This window comes from Phalacrocorax aristotelis, chromosome 1 (genome assembly GCF_949628215.1).
Source record: "Phalacrocorax aristotelis chromosome 1, bGulAri2.1, whole genome shotgun sequence".
Lineage (NCBI taxonomy): Eukaryota > Metazoa > Chordata > Aves > Suliformes > Phalacrocoracidae > Phalacrocorax > Phalacrocorax aristotelis.
Window position 1 is genome coordinate 10,240,760 of NC_134276.1, and position 18,687 is coordinate 10,259,446.

General features: G+C 39.4%; 1 protein-coding gene across 3 annotated transcripts in view; it reads left to right on the forward strand.

Annotated features, from left to right (window-relative positions):
- LOC142051686 (N-acetylated-alpha-linked acidic dipeptidase 2-like) overlaps positions 1–18,687 on the forward strand; it is a 34,934-nt gene extending 16,247 nt beyond the window's left edge. For all 3 annotated transcript variants that reach the window (XM_075081060.1, XM_075081069.1, XM_075081080.1), the window contains 9 exons: positions 139–221; positions 1,146–1,209; positions 3,824–3,891; positions 7,830–7,921; positions 9,373–9,463; positions 10,114–10,378; positions 13,638–13,719; positions 15,638–15,730; positions 17,401–18,687. In XM_075081060.1, the coding sequence (XP_074937161.1) occupies positions 139–221; positions 1,146–1,209; positions 3,824–3,891; positions 7,830–7,921; positions 9,373–9,463; positions 10,114–10,378; positions 13,638–13,719; positions 15,638–15,730; positions 17,401–17,590 (1,028 nt within the window). In that variant the 3' untranslated portion in view covers positions 17,591–18,687. The remainder of the gene's footprint in view (positions 1–138; positions 222–1,145; positions 1,210–3,823; positions 3,892–7,829; positions 7,922–9,372; positions 9,464–10,113; positions 10,379–13,637; positions 13,720–15,637; positions 15,731–17,400) is intronic.

Sequence of the window (18,687 nt, forward strand, 5' to 3'; positions counted from 1 at the left end):
GCTTAGAGAGGATTTTTTTTTTTAGTTCTATATCAGCTCAGTGCTATTTTGTTAAAGTGATTTCAATTAACTGTAGTGATCCTTCACTAGACTTTCTAACTTTAAGTTGAATTTTCAAGTTTAACTATCTGATTGCAGGTTGGAGACCTAAGCGAACTATTATTTTTGCTAGCTGGGATGCAGAAGAATTTGGATTGTTGGGTTCCACAGAATGGGCTGAGGTAAACAAAAAATAGTGTAAAGAAAGCAAAACTTGAAAGTTTGTGCATGTATGCAAGGCCACATGTATGCATATACAGGCTTGCTCCCTCCCTTCATATTCATTTGCAGAATCTTCTCTACTGTTTGTTTTAAAGATATTAGTTTCATTATGAAGTTGTCAATTACCAATTAAATTTTTAGTTCACATGACTCACAAATGATTAGCTGGGTTATCAATTTAATGAATCAAGTAACAATTACTAACCTAATCAAGTATCTATCAAAAAGCCAGTACCACTTACTGATTATAATATCAATTTCAAACATGATTGGCAGGTTGCAAAAAATTAAAGAAGTGTGTGTATATATTTAACATGAAAGCAATGCTTGGCTGACTCAAAACAGCTAGTCAAATTCATTTTAACTGGAAATGTCAGTGCTTTGATTCATACCTTTTGAAATGGAAGAACGTAGAAATGACAGCAATACTCGGTTTATCAGCGTTAAAACTGAGTTCACTGCTGGGAGCTCACATGAACTAGTAGAGATTAAAAGCACGGAGGAATTCTGGCTGACCTCGCAGTCACGTTGCATGTTCAAAAAGCACTGTGAGTGCAGAGTTAAACACATGTATAACCTTAATTTCTGCTGTTACAATGCTGTTCAGTAACTTTCCTGTTCCATCTCACTCCTGTGTGATGCAGCAGGCACCACCTACATTTTATGAATGTTTTTCACAACAAGTTAATTCCCAAAAAGCAGGAGTGAATGTCATATGCCCAGATCATTGACCCATCCTCAAACATTAATATAATTAGTAAGGTACATAGTGCTGCTTATCCTGACTGGGTTTTAAAGGTAATGCTGTAAAAACCAGTGTGCTTAACATGCTCTTGACTAAATGTCACTAATTGAAAGTAATAATTACACTTTTACAACCCCAGGAAAATGCCAGAGTCCTCCAGGAACGGGCAGTTGCTTACATCAACACAGATTCTTCTATAGAAGGTGTGTCTTTTATTTTTAAACTCACTTTACTTTACAGATGTCAATTTTAGTAGTTTACTGTGTATTATTTATTGCATTCAGAGCAGGCAAACATAAGAAAGATAATATAATGTTCAGAATAAGTGTAGCAAATACAGAATTAGGTGGAGAGAGAACAATTTAAATTCTCATGTTGCTTTATTGTTGCAAATAGCGCCAGCCATGAGCTGCAGCCAACATGTCTGAAGTCCAGAATGTCTTCTCTGGAGTTTAGTATTCTGTGCTAATGAACTGAGCAGTCTGAAGGTTAAGCTTTCTGCATTAGCTTTAATTTACAATTACAGCTTTAATATCTGACAGGCTTCTTGCTCCTTGTGCTGCTTGCAGCTCCAGTTCCTTTCCCTGTGGAATTATAATATTTTGGGACAATAATTTATTACGATCTTAAGACAATTTGTGTCAAGACCTTAGGCTTACATTTGGGGGGGGGGGGGGGCACCCATTTTGGTCTTTTGGGCCAGTGTGGTCACCTTTGTTCATTGCTATGAGCAGGGAGAATATGCAGGGAGTTACATATGTTGTATGGCAGAGCCTTTCTAGAAAAATAAGCGCTGAAGAGTGTTTCAGATTATGAGAAGAATCTCCCATACAGGAATGCTGCTTAGAAACTGGACTTTGAAATTTGGGCCCAACACTATGAGCTAAATCACAAAATCCTTCTTAAATTATACTGAGCTTTATTACAGAAGGACTTCATTTATTGTTGTCTGTACTGAAATAATAGTCAGTAGAGCCTTGTGAAGCTGTCCTGCATCATAACCTCAGTTATTTAGGGCATTGCTCTTCCCATGTTAAACCCAGCTTATCTGGGCTTACTGTATGTGAGTAAAATGGATATTCACAGGCATATTTAAGAACTCTTTTTATTCCTGTTAGCTGAAAATTTTGTCTGTCACAAAAGGATTGGAAAGAAAGAAAAGCCAAACCCAGTTTCTAAACGCTCAGTTGGAGTTGGGGAATAGGGAGGGTTAGAGCTGCTCCTTCGATTATGCAGCCTACATGCTGTGTAAAAAGTAGAGCAAAATTTCACGCCTAGAAGATCTCACGAATGAAATAATAGCTTTACAACTGCTTCATATTCTCAGCATGGATTGTAACACATATTTTTCAGTTGGTTTGCAGCCAACATGCTGCTGCCTTAACAATTTTCTTCTAAATGTTGATTATTCACACATGTCTCTTGCTTTATGCATTAAAGAAAATGTGAAAGTAAAACCACTGGAAAAGAAATCTGTAATAAGGAATAGAACACCATATTCAGCATACTGTTTTAAGTATCTTGGACATTTCTCACCTGACAGCATTAAAATCCCCTGTAGAGCCATAGCATCCATGTACTCTGCTGATTATTTTGTTTATCATCATACAGTCTTCACAGCACTTCTTATGCCATGTTCTGGACAGCAAATTGTTTCTATTCATTGTCCTTTAGCAATGAAAAGAAGAATAGTGGATCATCCTTTTGAGCATTTTTGTGACTTTAATTTCCAGTTCTCAAATATAGACTCTCCTTGGAAACATTATTAAAATTATCTAGTATTTTTCCATCTTCATGGGGTTTTCTGCAGATGTCAGTCTAGTCTTCTTGTGATCACACACTGTGCAAAGGATGACCCAAATGTCTAAAGCCATACCGAAACCTAACAACTGTGTTATCTGAAAGCTCATGTTTTATTACATCAAAGCCTTCTCACCCGTCTTCCCCTCTTTGTTATTGTCCATATCTGAGGGCAGAGGTGTGTGGCCAGTGCTGTCTGGTGGCTGTAGTCTGTAGAGGAGGCTGCTTTACACTCCTGCCTGCCTCAAAAGTGGTCATAGTTCCTTTCCCATGGGGCTGTTGCTGCTGTAACTGACAGCTTCAGTACGAGATACTTACCTAGCTCAACATAGCCCGCAGGCAGTGGGGAAGCCTCGTGGGTGTAAAGTGTAGACACCACAGCGTGGTGGTAAAAGGGGAGGTTTAGGAGACAGTAGATGAAAACATTACTCTGCATCTTTGTTGCCCATTTGGGTGACACTTAGTTCTTAAATACAAAATGCCAAATGTCTTGCAAGTCTTTAACTTGGAAGATGATGTGACTTTCAGATATAGTCTGGAAAAAAGCTGAAAAGTCCTCTTTATGATAAGAGAAGCAGCAGCTGCATTGAAAGACTTCTTAGAAATTCTTGCAGGGAATATGTCTTTCCTCCTGTACTGTTCCTGAATGCACCAACTTTATTTTTAACATCCTACAAAAAATAGGATGTTACCATTGCCTTCTGTTTAACACAGACTTTGGGGGGAGTATGAGTGACAAGGAAGGGCTTGTAGCTAATGAGAGATAGTTGGGCATATTTTAGAACTATGCAAAGCTTAATTCAATTACTGTGTATGTACTATAACCAATGCATCATTGTTGTGTAGTAGCAGTATCTTATACAATGTGACCAAGCAGTCTATTTCTGAATATATTCTGAGGCAAGATCTAAATTCTGTCTAAATTTTGTCTAAGAAAGAACTGCAGGGTTTATTCGAATAAGAAGATAATGCCATTGGTACATGAGGGAAAATTTCCATGTCTTTTTCCATTTTCAGGCAACTACACATTAAGAGTTGACTGCACCCCTCTTCTCTACAAACTGGTGTATAATCTGACAAAAGAGGTACAGAATCAGAGTGTCTATTATTTGTGATATTCTAAGAATGTAAATCTGCAGGTTTATTGGATAAAATTGGGTTATTGAATAATATTGGATTTATCTTATTGCTGTGATGGAAAAATCTTGATTCTGCCAAAATCAATAGGAAGACATCCCATCAATGGTACACGGTTCCCCAGTATTCTTAGAAAGGTTCAGATGTGTTACTGATATGTGGAATATTATTTGCAATATATAGTAAAAAAATAATAATAAAAGCAAGATAATAAAACACTTGAGCAAGATCAATTTTCTAAAGTGATAAGCATTCAAGGAAATAAATTGTATTTTAAATTTCCATTTCATGTGCAAAAGAGAACCTATTCATTTTCACATTGGCTAGCTACCACTTCCTCTCTGTCTGTTCCCTGTCAATCTCCTTCTTATCTCACTGAGCCCCTGAAATACTGTGATAAATATTGAAGGACTGGGCAGGTTTTGTAACAGGCCAGAGGTGTGGATTTGCATGATTAAAAGTGGTCTAATAATGTCTTGTTGCTTGCACCTCTCAGGATGAATTATCGTAATGCTGAAAGATTGTGGTCAGCTAAACTGTGAACCTTCATTGGCCATATGAGGAGTTAACCAGACTGGGGACCTAGCATGAGCCGTTGCCACTAACCTCAGATCTGGATCCATCTCGACTAACAGAAGACATCTCTCTCTGACTTAAGCAACATAGGGTCCCTTTAAAAGCAATGGGTAGAAGCAGGTACCTTTAGGATGAGATCTATTTGGCCAAAGGTGGTTGTCTGCTCTTGTATGTACAGAACTCTCAAACTACTTTTATCCCTCATGTGAAGGGATGCCACATGATCTGGTCCAGTGTAAAAATCTGCACTGTAACTGCACTTGGTAGGATGACTCCAGCTATTAGACTCCCATCCCATTAGATGCATTCATCCTCAGTTATTTTCAAATGCAGTACATGTTCTTTGACACTGGAAATGCCATGGTTTGAACCTGGGAGGGGTGTGTGACCTATGCTATTCCCGTATTTATCTTTGCTTTTCTACATTTTATTTTCTTATCAACTCTTTCTATCTTACTCTTTCTTCCTTGCAGGGGAAGAAGCTGTACTTGTTCAAACGTTAGCTGTGACACTTCACACACTGAAGGGCATTCTGTTTTGCCTATACAAATTTCTGTGTCCCTAGTACTGCAGGGCCCTGGATAAAACAATTTACTTTCCCTCTGCAGCAAGCCACTTACCCAGGAATTCTTTTTTTGCAAAAAATAAACAAAGTAAAACAATGCTCTGGGCTAAAAATAGTACCTCGCCCTTGATCTTAAGTCAGCTTTTCAACTATTGCTGGATTTGAGTAGAAAACTTACATTAAAGTAGCAAATTAAGTACTTGAGACTGGCTTTTTTGAAAATTTTCCTATTCAGTGTTATTTAATCTTTTAACAGTAGAAGCATAATATAAACAATAGAGAGCATGACAACTATTCCATAATTCCATGCTGTTTCCTTGCTGAAGAGCTCCTAGAAGTACATTATATTCATCCATATTTGTCATAGCTTTATTTGTAAAGGGGATTATTTTATGGTAGGGAGCTGTCAGTGAAAAGCCTGACTATTCCCTGAGCTCCTTAAAGCTACTGTTGGTACAACTCAGATTTTTTTTTCTTGTTAGCTTGTTATAGACAAAACCCACAACTACTTTTTCTTTTCTGTTATTCCACAGAGCACGATTCTGCAATAACATTCTGATTCTCTGCTGTTCTCTGTTTTCTGTACACAGTTGAGGAGCACTTTCCCCAGATTTCTTTTATCATATAGTCTCTGTCCAAAGAATCTCATATGCAATCCTTTTTGTCTTTTTACTCATTTGTTTTGGTGATTTTTTTTTCTGTCTTGCTAAATAAATTTGAGACGCTCCTTGCCACGTTTCTCCAGAGGAGTGTTTCCCTCTTTTTTTACTGCCAAACCCGGGACTGCCCCTCATCTTTTTGAAAAATAAATTCATGGTTCAATTTTTACAGTGATTCAACACTGTAGTTTTCATTTCCAAACCATATTTAATTTACCGGTGTTGATGTGCCACCAATGACCTTCAGCGATCCATAAATCACGGGCTGTAAAACCTTTCCCTAGAACTTAGACTTTTTTGAACTTATGTGTAAATTCATTCATAGAGATTGTTGGAATCTTCCAAGGAAAAAAGTGTTTTGATGGACTCTTGGAGAGAAGTCAGGGATAACAAAGGGTGTTTGCTGAAGGACCACTTCTAAATAGGACACCATTTTTGTTGGCATAGAAAGATGTGCATAGAAAGATGTACATAGATGTCTGACAGACCCTTTAGAAATGTGGCACATCTTTCAGTTGTCTCACTGATTCTAGCATTGCAGAATAAAATTCATTTAAAGGTTCAAACATCTTTATTCTCCAGGTCTCTAAAAATTCCAGTGAATCGGATTAGCAAAAGAGGGAGAGAAACTAAAGCAGCGAAGCTCTGTTTTGCAGAGGGATCTGCTTAATTTTCTTTGTTCTTTTTCCTTCACTTGCATTTAGGTAGCCTCTTATAAAGATAACCAAAGACTACAAGCTGTGCCTTTGCTAATCAGTTGCATCTTTTTCACTAATCTAAAAAAACCCATAATTTTCATAAAGGCTAGAAGGATTAAGGCAGAGTGAACAATTTTTGCTAGGCTCTCAGCATTGTACAAAAAAGCTGGCCAATGGGTTTTACAAAACCAGAGCTGTCAGAATAACATCTCTGCCAGAGCACGGAGTACTTTGACTCCCATATGTCAGAGTTCAGCTTGCTCTTATTAATGTGCCATTTTCAATTTAGCCCTAGAACTTGAACAAAGTGCCCTGAAAATGACAGCAGCCAAGCAGTTACTTCACAAAGTTGTTATTTTTCTGCTAGCTGCTGACATAATCTCAGAGGTCAGAACTCCTTGGATTTTCAATTTGGAGTCTGTGTATTTTTCAATGCAGAATTAAGTCTCGACAATACTGTGGGAGCATGTATCTAGCAACGAACATTTATGCTTTGTGTTTTGGAAAAAATAATAAAAATCCCGATCCTCTGCACATCATAACTAATCTTATATTTAAAGAACCATGTCTGTTAAAGGTTGTTTAAATGTAGATGGAGACCAGGGTCAGAGGCTTGATTTATTTTTAGCTCTGCCACAGATTTTCTAAGAGCTTTGGTCAACTAATTTTATACTCTTTCAGAGTTTTCCCAGCTGTATGATGGCTTTGCTAATACTTACCATTTCCATCCTGCTACATAGCTTTTCAGTTTTTTTAAGGTGAGGGTGAGACCTACATTTGTACATACAGTGTCTTGCACAATGGTGCTCCAGTCTTGGCATCCCCTTGGCAATGCCGTAATACAGTTAGTGACTGGTTTTGTCCCTTCCTTCTAGCACAGTTCTTTTGTACCCTTCCTATAGCAAGTAGCAGTCAAATTTCAGGCTCAGCCCATTGAGGGAATATTGCTGCTGTGCAGGGCAAACCTCCACAGGGTTAGGGCTGTTGCCTCCCCTTGCCTGCTGAAAGGAAAGCAGCTGGAGCATCCTGGCTGCTGGAAGAGCTCCACAGTGCTAATGTATGCTATTGTGTGTGTTCATACCCAGTGCTATAATAAGGTGGCAAGAAGTCCTAGAAATCCCCAGGATCCACTTCCCCCAGAAGTGGGTGAGCTCCAGCTAGTGCCCTTGAGATTTTACCCTGCTTTTCCCCACTGTCGTTGGTTCCTGAGATACTTTTCATGGTTGGGATCCATAAATATATGTAACAAATGTAAATAGTGTACCTACGCTTCCTTGCAGGCAGCAACGCTGTTGATTAACAATCATGCAGATAGCTGTAAAGGTCTCCCTTGATACTGGATTGAGTTGGAGGTACTTTCAATGAGATTATAATCTTTTCCTTTCCAGATTTTAAGCCCTGATGAGGGTTATGAAAATAAGTCTCTTTATGAGAGTTGGCTTGAGAAAGATCCTGCAACTGAAAATAATAGCTATCCCAGGTAAGTTGTTAATCTCTTTTTCCTTTCCCAGTATTTTCATCATATCATAGCATGGCTACTCTCCAGAATTGTTCAAGATGTGCTATTGATGACAGCGATACAAAACCTTTTAGTACAAGGTGACTCTCTAGCAGTATCTTTTAAAGTGAAATAAAATAAAATTTTATGACTTTTTTTTAAAATGATGGTGACATTTATGCCTGCTGTAAAATGAAACCCCACACTTTTTCAAAGGCTTTTCATTAGTAGGAAAGTGATTTGGAAAGCGATCAAAAAAGACCAGGGTGGGGAAAGAGGTCAAAATATAATTTTGTCACCCTACTAGATGAGATAATATCAAAATTGTTAGGATAAGCAAATGCTCAGTTGAAAGAAACTGCCTAGAGGGGTAATTAAAAAGATCTCAGGATACTTAGTCTTTGTTTATACAATTGATGTAACTGTAATACATTACAAATCTATATCTGAAGGTATTAAAACTCCAAAACACTGTTTGAGCCTGTGACTTTTATTCACAATGCGGCATCACTCACTCAGGGTAAACAGAACTGCCCCTTTGTGTGATTTGACCAAAATGTTCTCCGTGTATTACCCTGTCTTTCAGGCCTTGACAAGATGATTTTCTAGAGTCATTACACTCCCTGATGTTTCTTCCTTTTGAAAAAGCTACCAGATCTGACCTTTCTCATTTGATACGAATGGCTCCTTGCAGAAATTTATACTAACAGAAGAACTTCAACTGGGTTATTGTTCTTTTTTAGCTGAGAAACACCAATTGTTCACCAGGCTGGACATATAAACCTGAAACTTCATATAAAACTTAAATAAATATTTGAAAATACTTATAATATTACACTCGATGATCTTAAGGGTCTTTTCCAACCTTAACGATTCTATGATTCTATGATCTGTCTTTATTATTTTCTTTTTCTCTGTCTTGCCACACCTACCAGCAGATGGCAATATTCACCTGTAAGTAACAAAAACCAATTGTGTCTTCTGCAGTAGAAATTATTTATCCGTCTTTGATTCTACTGTGGAATATGCTAAGTATATAAACACATCTGTCTTTACATATATTGCTGCCCAATTCATATCAGTTTGGAAACAGATGATTAATGCTTTAAGATTGCAGAGACGTGTCTGATACGATTTTATGGCTCTTGTGCATAATGTGTACATTTTTTTTAGATGTGGTCAGTGTCAGAAGAGGGATTGCTACCATTAAAAGACCTTCCTAGTAATATTGGATGCTGAATTAGTGTGGTGAAATAAAATCAGTTAGAGTAATTAGGCTTGCCACTCATCTATTCTCTGATCTTACCAGTGTCCCTGATGTGCCCTCCAGAAGAACTGGCCTCCATTTCTTTTAAAAGTCTGCATTCTGCAGAAATTACTACCGTACTATAAAGTAGGTGCTCTCTCTAAGATGTTGTCTTTTCTACATGCAGAATAAACAAACTGGGATCAGGCAGTGATTTTGAAGCTTACTTTCAGCGACTGGGTATTGCATCAGGCAGAGTCCGTTATACCAAGAATAAGGTAAGTCTTCCAGATTACTTGAAGAAGTTTGACAGTGCTGAGCATTTACTGATGATTAATAAAGGAATTCAAAGAATCTTTGACTGGTTTGTATATCAGTTTCATTTCTTAATTGAGCAAGAAACCTAAACATTTGGAGACTTAAAACATGGTATGGTGATGTGTATAATTCTATAGGCTGTCAAGTTCACAGAGAGGTATTTATAGAATCTGATTGGAGGTGTATATCTAATTCCACCATACTATTAGTAGGCCCCGTAATATGCAAATATTCCTTGACTGTGTTCAACAAGATAAAAAGGGGCCATGACCGAGGGCTTCTGCTATCAAAACCTCCAAACTGTTTTCGCTTGTAGTGAAGGCAATCTCGGTAGAATGGAACTGAAGACAGGACTGTGCAGACAGGGAGAAGGAAGCTGCTCACTTAATCGTGTGCAACAGTCCATGGATTCAGGTTGTTTTAGTTTCTTAAGATGAACACACAAAAATGGAAGGATAGTAAATTGTGTTTTGTAGCAAATAGCTTTTTTGATTTGGAAACTGCAAAACATCATAGTCATTAAGTGATCAATACATCCCTTAGCTGGGTTAGAATTAGAATTAACTGGTTAGAATAGAGGGCACTGACAAATTTGCTTGCTCTTTTTCAGAAAGCAGACAAATTCAGCAATTATCCTGTTTATCACACTGTGTACGAGACCTTTGAGTTAGTGGAAAAATTTTATGACCCCACCTTCAAGAAACAGCTGACAATTGCCCAGTTACGAGGCAAGCTGGTTTATGAACTTGCAGATTCCCAGGTCATTCCATTTGACTGTAGAGATTATGGAGAAGCCCTAAAAGGATATAGCAACAGAATTTATAAATTGGCCAAGAAACATGAAGAGCAGCTGAAAACTTACAAAATATCATTTGGTGAGTAATAGCCACAACAGTATTTAAGTGCATTAATTAGAATTGTGCAAGGACACAATATACCTCTTACAGCTCTGAAATTGAATTCCTTACTTTCCTGTTTCAATTCTGCCATCATGGTAAAGAGCCTCCTTCTTCTTTTCTAAACATAACATGTTTAACACATTACAGATGTGAAGGTTATAGGTGAGAGGGTTATAATAATTTTCATGCATAATACTGATTTTGGGCATTATTACAGTGCTCATGAGCAGTCATGGATCACAATCAAAAGCAGAACAAAGAGACAGTATCAGCCCACTTCCACTTTCTTGCTTAAAAAAGGAGACAAGTTAAACATTTATGGCAACTGCCTGGAACTTGGGAGACACAGGGGTCTGTTCCTCCTCAGCCAAAGACTTCATCTGACCTTGGGAAACTAGCTTACCATCTGTCTCAGTGCCTGGATACCACTTTTAGGCAACAGAAGCACTTCTTTAACTCATCTTCATAAATATATACATTTGCTGAGCACTTGAGCACACTGCACTGAAGCATAGAAAACAGGTTGGAAGCAGCAGAGTGCTCTGGATCCTAGGCTAGGGCTGCTTCCTCAGTAATTTTCTTTCTCTCCCTCTCTCTCTTCTTTCTTTCTTTCTTCTTGCCTCATTCACCCCTTGTGTTTCTGTCCCAAGGAGAATTTTCAGTCAGTCCTAAATAACTCGGGGTCTGATGGACCCATGGTTTAGAGACATGAACAAGCTTTTTGGAGATGCAGTACTCTTTTGGGTTGTGTGAAACATTAGAAGTAATTCAGATCAAATCCTTTTTTTGGGAAAATTAAAAATGACATTTAAAACCTCATGTAATGACTTAGGTGAAAAATTCTTGATGACTTTGAAAAGACACCCTTTTTTGTAAAAAGGCCACCCGAGACAGAGGAGACCTTGCGTGATGGATCATCTGGTCTGAGATTTTGCGTAACACAAGGATTTATTTCAATATGTTCTTGTGTTTACTGCAGCATATCTTGTAAGGAAACATCAAATCTGGCATTTCTTTTTGCAGCAGCAGAACTTCTACCAAAATTTCTGTTAAATAATTTATTTTCACTGTTTGAGTTTCTTTCTTATTTCAGATTAGAAGTTGCCCAAATACCTTCTGACCAATGCATCTGTTTTTGTTCCTAGATTCCTAAAACAAACTCTTTTTTTTAGCTTTTTTCCCTCCAAATATCACTTAACCATCTCCTTAATAGATTTATAGGTGTGTCACGTTGACCAGTGTTTTACAAGCCATGTTTTTCAGTCTTTTCATTATTTTCATGGCTCTTCTCTGATGCCTGATCAGTTTTAAGTTAATTCTTGAATAAAACTATAATTTTAAAATTTTGTTTATTCTATTGTGCCAGAGTGCACTAACATATATAGGCAGTTTTTACAATACTGTGAAAATTAAAGTTCATTTCTCTCAGCATTTTCATAAAATTGCCTATTGACAACACTGAATATCAGAAAATTGTTAATTAAGCCTGAATAAGTCACAAAATTGTCCTTCAAAGTAATAGATGAAGGTTTTTATTTGCCTTTGGTTTCAGATTTCAGCTGCTCCTCTGCAACAATGAAAGCCAGAAACCTTTATTCCTGAAATAACGCACTTGCAGTCATACGCTGTCAGGAACTAAGGTTTGCAGGAGGGAAAAAAAATGTTGTGATGTTTTCTAAAATAACCAACACTGAAAGCACCAAATAGTTGGTGAACATGAGCACAAATTCTCGTACATATTTTCAGATGACCTTTCTTTTTTTCTCTTAAGTCCCATCCTACTACTTCTGAAATATAACCTGTTGCCATGATATAACCACGATGTCAGCGGGCAGAACTCTGTCCTCAGGCAGACTTAGAGATATTGCCACAGTTGCGGACAAGTGTAAGTTCTCACCCTCACATGGTGATGATGGGTCTGCCTATACTGCAGTCCGTAAAGAGATTGCTTACATAAAATCTGTGCCTCTAATTGTGCAAACTAAACAAAAATATTAATACAAGAACAAGCCAGTGTAGGCTGGTGATGAATAAATGAGTTTGCTAGAAATAGAAGAGCAAATGAGACTGCAGAACAGCTTTCAATAGGAGTCCTGGGAACAGAAAGCCTATCACACTAGATAGCGTGATAAATTTATAAACAGTGAAGGGCCATAGTTGCCAGAGGAGGACTGGATTTAGGAGATGACCTAATCTTACGCCCCATATTCCTGTACGACCAAAGAGAGGGTACTCTGGTTTATCTAAAGTCTTCTGAAACTTCTGGGAAAAACATTCAAGTTGTAAATCATCCTTCTTTGTAATTGAGTTGAATTTTGGTAAGTCCAGAAGTTCTTCTTATGAAATCCACCTTTTACTTATTCTACAAAAATTAGTTGTATAAATTGATACTTTCCCCAGGTCTGTATTAAATAGACCCTTCCACAAGAAAATCATCACAGCTGATATTGTCATTAAAAGAAAAACCTACTGCTTCCTTGGCTAAGTTTTTCCACATAGCTTGGATGTTCTGCCACGGACAGAGCAGAAAAATCAACTGACTTACCAGCCAGCACAAATGCACAGAGTCAGGTATAACATGCAAAATCCTGGAGTCTGAGCAGCAGCACTGTGGGATGGTGCACGGGGCTGTGACAGAGACACCTCGTATGATGTAACTCTAGCGCACGTGTGGAGCAAGCACGGGACTTGGCTGCTTTGACCTACCTTGTCTATCACTGTGCTCCATGACAGTTGTGCCTTTTATGCCTCATCTAATAACATTCAATATAGATATCTCATTCTTCTGTTATGATATGAATAGGACATAATGTTCCAGGAGGGAAATCCTGCTGTCCTTCCACAGCCTGCTGGAAGAGCTGTATTTTTGATATGTCAGGCTTTTTATACCTAAACACTGCAGTGCATCCCTTTGTTAAAAATGAAACTGCAGAGTTCTCTGCTTGCAATGCCAGCCAGTCATTTCCTTGCCAGGCAGAGGGAAGATGTATACTTGTGAAAGCTTTATCAAGCGTTCTGCCTTATTGTTGCCCTCATCGCACAAGGTCTTTTTCTATTACTGCTAGTAGTGTGGGTCTTCAAAGCTTGCATGAGGGAAACAAATTATGGAAAACCAACAAAATTATTGCTATTATATCAGCAAAATGAATGTAGTTTCTCCACAGCTGAGCAACTGAAAGGTATATTGGGCCCAGCAGATACTGTGAAGTTGTTCACAAAGCCCTTCTTCGTCTAGATCCTCTTTTTTCTGCTGTGGTGGACTTCTCAAAGGCTGCTGCTGAATTTCACAAGAGACTTGAACAAGTGGACAAGAAAGAGTAAGTGAAAAACAAAAATGATGTATATCTGTGTGTGTGTATATATATATATATATATATATATATATATATATATATATGCATATCTGCCTTAGGTACCCAGGGTGACAGCTCTTTCCTTCCAGTGACTGCACAAGGCATCTCTGATTAGTGTAGAAAGGAACACTGAGACAGGCAGTATCTGCTGAGATGAATTCTGCTTCCCGTGATGAATAGTATCAACTGTAGAGCTTATTACTACTATCGGCTCATCATTAAAATTATTGTAATATATGGAAAGGCAGGTAGCAGTAAAAGTTAAAGTTGGCCTGAGCTCTGTGTTTAGACACCTACACTTGACTGTTATAGGTAGTGCCAGAATTTGTACTTTCAGCAACACCTCAAGGAGACAGGGTGATGCTTGAGAGTAATAGAATCATAGAATGGCTTGGGTTGGAACGGACCTTAAAGATCATCTAAGTCCAACACCCCTGCCATGGGCAGGGACATTTTCAACTAGACCAGAGCCCCATCCAACCTGGCCTTGAATGTCTCCAGGGATGGGGCATCCACAACTTCTCTGGGCAACCTGGTCCAGTGTCTCACCACCCCTATAGTGAAGAATTTCTTCCTTATAGCTCAGCTAAACCTACCGTCTTTCAGTTTAAAGCCATTACCCCTTGTCCTATCACTACATGACCTTGTAAAAAGTCACTTTCCAGCTTTCTTATAGGCTCCCTTCAGGTACCAGAAGGCTGCTGTAAGGTCTCCCTGCAGCCTTCCCTTCTCCAGGCTCAACAACCCCAAGTCTCTCAGCCTGTCTTCACAGAAGAGGTGCTCCAGCCCTCTGATCATCTTTGTGGCCCTCTGGACCTGCTCCAACAGGTCCATTTCCTTCTTGTGTTGGGACGGCCCAGAGCCGGACGCAGCACTCCAGGTGGGGTCTCACCAGAGTGGAGTAGAGGGGGAGAATCACCTCCCTCAAGCTGCTGGCCACGCTGCTTTAGGTGCAGCCAGGATACATTGGCTTTCTGGGCTGCAAGTGCACACTGCCGGCTCATGTCAAGCTTCTCATCAACCAACACCCCCAAGTCCTTCTCCTCAGGGCTGCTGTCAGTCCATTCTCTGCCCAGCCTATATTTGTGCTTGGGATTACCCCAATTACCCCGACCTGTGTGCAACTGTGTGCACTTGGCCTTGTTGAACTTCATGAGTTTCATACGGTCCCACCTCTCAAGCCTGTGAAGGTCCCTCTGGATGGCATCCCCTCCCTCCAGCATGATGACTGCACCACAAAGCTTGGAGTTGTCAGCAAGCTTGCGGAGGGTGTGCTCAATCCCACTGTCCATGTTGCCAACGAAGTTGTTAGAACAGCGCCAGTCCCGTATGACCAATATAATGTTGGCAAACCCAAGGGCCCCATGGAACTCCCATCCCTCTGAGTGCGCTGGCTGGAGGCCAGGTGCTCCTAGGCACCTAGCAGGGTACCAGATAGTCATGTATAGCCAACTGAATCCCGTACTTACTATGTTACTGTATAGATTAGAGTAGGAGTTGGGACACTTGGTTTATGGGTGGACACCAAAATCTAGGTATCGTTTTCTTGACCTAAATCTCAGCCCTCCTGTCCCCTCTGTTAGGTGGGATCTTTCTAGTGCCATTTAATACTAAGCAAGTATCTGACACTCTCAGAAAGTCTCCCATTTTATTTTTTGCATAGAGTGAAATCTTGTAGTTGAGTTTTCTAACACAGAAATCCTAATGTGTTAATGTAACATGTATTGAATACCTCCATTTGCAAAAACTTCAACTTTTTTGCGAACTGTAGACCATCTCCACAATTATTTTTTTTCTGTACAAAGAAGAGGAAGTGTTTAAATGAAACTGGGAAGTTATGTTTCCTTCTTGTGTGAAGCGTCTCTGTCTCCATTTTCTGCAGTCCAGTTGCAGTGCGAATCATGAATGATCAGCTGATGTTTATAGAAAGAGCTTTCACTGATCCTCTTGGCTTACCAGGAAGGAAGTTTTACAGGTGAGACAACAAGTTTCTTGACCAGCTGTCTAAAGCACTGTGCTTTTGCAAGTCAGCCCCACACAAACTGACTGGTCAATTGAACCACTGCATATAGGAATTACAGCTCAACAGATTCTGTTTTAGGTACAATCCAGTTAGTAGCAGACTTTGTTTATAGCCCCTAAGGAGAACTCCTTGGTTGCACCAGTCTTGTGATGCCTAATCCCTCTTCGTGGAGTTGGCACTCTGTTTTATTAGCCATCATACTCTCTGACTTTTATTTGCAGATGTGCAGTACTACTTCTGTTACCACTTGCTCTTTTAAACCTGTAAAAAGTGAGGTTTCAGTGGAGAATCAACTGTATGGAAAGAAAGCAGAAATGCGGGTAGAGTAAAAGGCAGAAGAGGATGAGGACAGATGTGTAGTGAGGGCCAGGTGAAGAGAGGAGTCCAGAAGAGAGCTTGGAGAGAGTGACATTTGAGCACAAGATATATAAAGGCCCATGAGCTGTGCTACAAAGTCCCATCTGTCCCAGCTTTGACTGCTTCTATAGATGCTCCTATTAGCTTAAATCATTAACTAGTTATTCTTGAAGTTTCCTCTCTGCAAGCACATGGGCCTGGAGAAAAGACAACGTTCGGTGCACCACAATGCCCTTCATAGAAACCCAGTGCATTTATTAGTAACACTTGACAAGAAGGCAGCTTCCAGTGTCAGGTCTGTGACTACCTCACTTTACTCTCGGTATCCCCCTATTTTTAATGACTGGTTATAACTGACTCACTGATTGATGGCTTTCACACCAAGCCAGAAGTCCCTCAGGCAGGTAGAATTGACAGTCACGCTTCCATCCTCCTAGGATGAACTGTCATTTATGCTTTTGGAAGAATGAAATGGTTCTTTTCTGCAGTTCTTCTTGTCAGGTGTTAGGTATCACTTACAGCTGTCTAGATTTTTTTTTTACTTGCTTGCATTTATTAATGTAGTTTTAGTGTTTATTCTGATTGGGGGCGGCTTTTTCACATCCTCTTTCACTAATGTGTTTGATACTTCACACAAAACCCATCCATTTCAAAGCAGATCTGCAAGTATTCGTTATAAAAAAAAACCCAACAAAACCAAATAACAAATAAAATTAAGTGATGCTTTTGCCTGGTTCTGTTCCAATATAATAATTTCTTCTCTGAAGAAGTCATGCTCTTCTCAAGAATTCTCCCGCAGACTTCCCCTCTGCCCCTCTTTTCACATTCCTTTCCCAGATCTGCTGACCATCATTCAACTGCTTAGTTCTTTTTGAGGTTTCTGTTCCACTTCCTATTGTACACCCATAAATAGTTTTATTCCCTGTTCTGGACGACCATATTAGTTAACAGGTTTGTTGAGCTCCCATTTTCAAAAATTTAACATGGTTTCATTCCTAATTAGACAAATGCATCATCTCCTTCCAAAAGTAAGGCTACCTGTCCTAAATCTGTGCCTTTACCCATAGGTTTTGCCCTTGGGGCTGCTTCCTCCTATCCTTTTAAAGACAGTTGCAGCTAGATTTCCTCTGTATTTAGTTAGTTCTGATCTTCACAGGATTCATGGTTACTTTATGTATACATATACAGTCCCCTACAATGAACATGCACACTGTTAATGGTTATTTTATTCAGTATACCTACATTTTTTCCTTCTTTCCCCACAGACATGTCATCTTTGCTCCAAGCAGTCACAACAAGTACGCTGGAGAGTCCTTCCCAGGGATCTATGATGCCATGTTTGATATTGAAAACAAAGCAGATCAGCGTGGAGCCTGGGAAGAAGTCAAGAGGCAGATTTCCATTGCAGCCTTCACGGTGCAGGCCGCAGCAGAAACACTGAAGGAAGTAGCGTAGGATGATGGCTTCGAAAGGTCAAATAGCAAAGTCTGAAATGCACTGTAGTGAGACTCCTACAGCGACCCAGTCTCTCCTGACTGCCTACCTATACGAGTGTCCAACCTTCTGAATGCATGCAAGTGTACTGGTAGGGTGAGCAGGAGCTCTGTGTATCAAAGAACTCCTGAGCTAGAAATTACTGCTTCTCTGATACTGACAAAACTGTAGCTTTAAGAACAACCCTAGATGGAAGCAAATTTGGGGGTGGAGAGAAGGAAGAATCAGTTCCCAATCAGAGTTTTCTGAAAGATCTGCCAATTTTGAGGACCTGTTATTTTGGATGTGGAATTACAAACCCAGTCATTTGCCAAGATACCTGTAAATCTTGGCCATAGCAGCGATCACCAGCACACATTGCAAGAAAAAAAACCCCACCCCTCAGCATGTGCTTTTTTCTTGTTCTGATAATTACTTTTATAATATAAGACACCAAAGGCATCTGTATATTAGAATCTATTCTGCAGGACTGGTGAGTGCTCATTATGCTGATTCGCTTTCTTTTCTAGAAAAAATACAACACTGGCCCTCCTGCCGATTGCTACCTTCCGAGCCATTCTTGATAATCAGAGAAAACAGCCGCTTAGGTGCAGAAATCCAAAAGCATTTTCTCAGGGAGTGAGTGTCCATCTCTCTGACAGAAACTGTGCATCTCCCTCCTGTATTTGCACTTTGGAATATGGAGATTGTGGTGGATAACCAAAAGCTGACCCGCTCCTTTTGGCACTTTCACTAGTCCCAAACCCACGGCAGCTTCTGTTCCTATTTTTTCCTGAGAGATCTCTTTCATGCAGGTGTCTTCTTCCAGCTGAGGGAGATGAAGGACATTGTCACTGTTGGCATGGGGCTTGAAGTTACTCTGTCGTCACATAAGGCAGGAAGAAAGTTTCCCATCAGGAGCTGCATTTATATTCAAAGAGAAACTGAAATGCATGAAAAGGGTGATTGTACAGAGCTGTTTAATTTGTAAAAAAATTGATTCTTGCTTCATTTGCCCTTTAAATGTACTTCTCATCTACATGCTTTACAACTAATAAAACTGATAGAATTTTATTAAA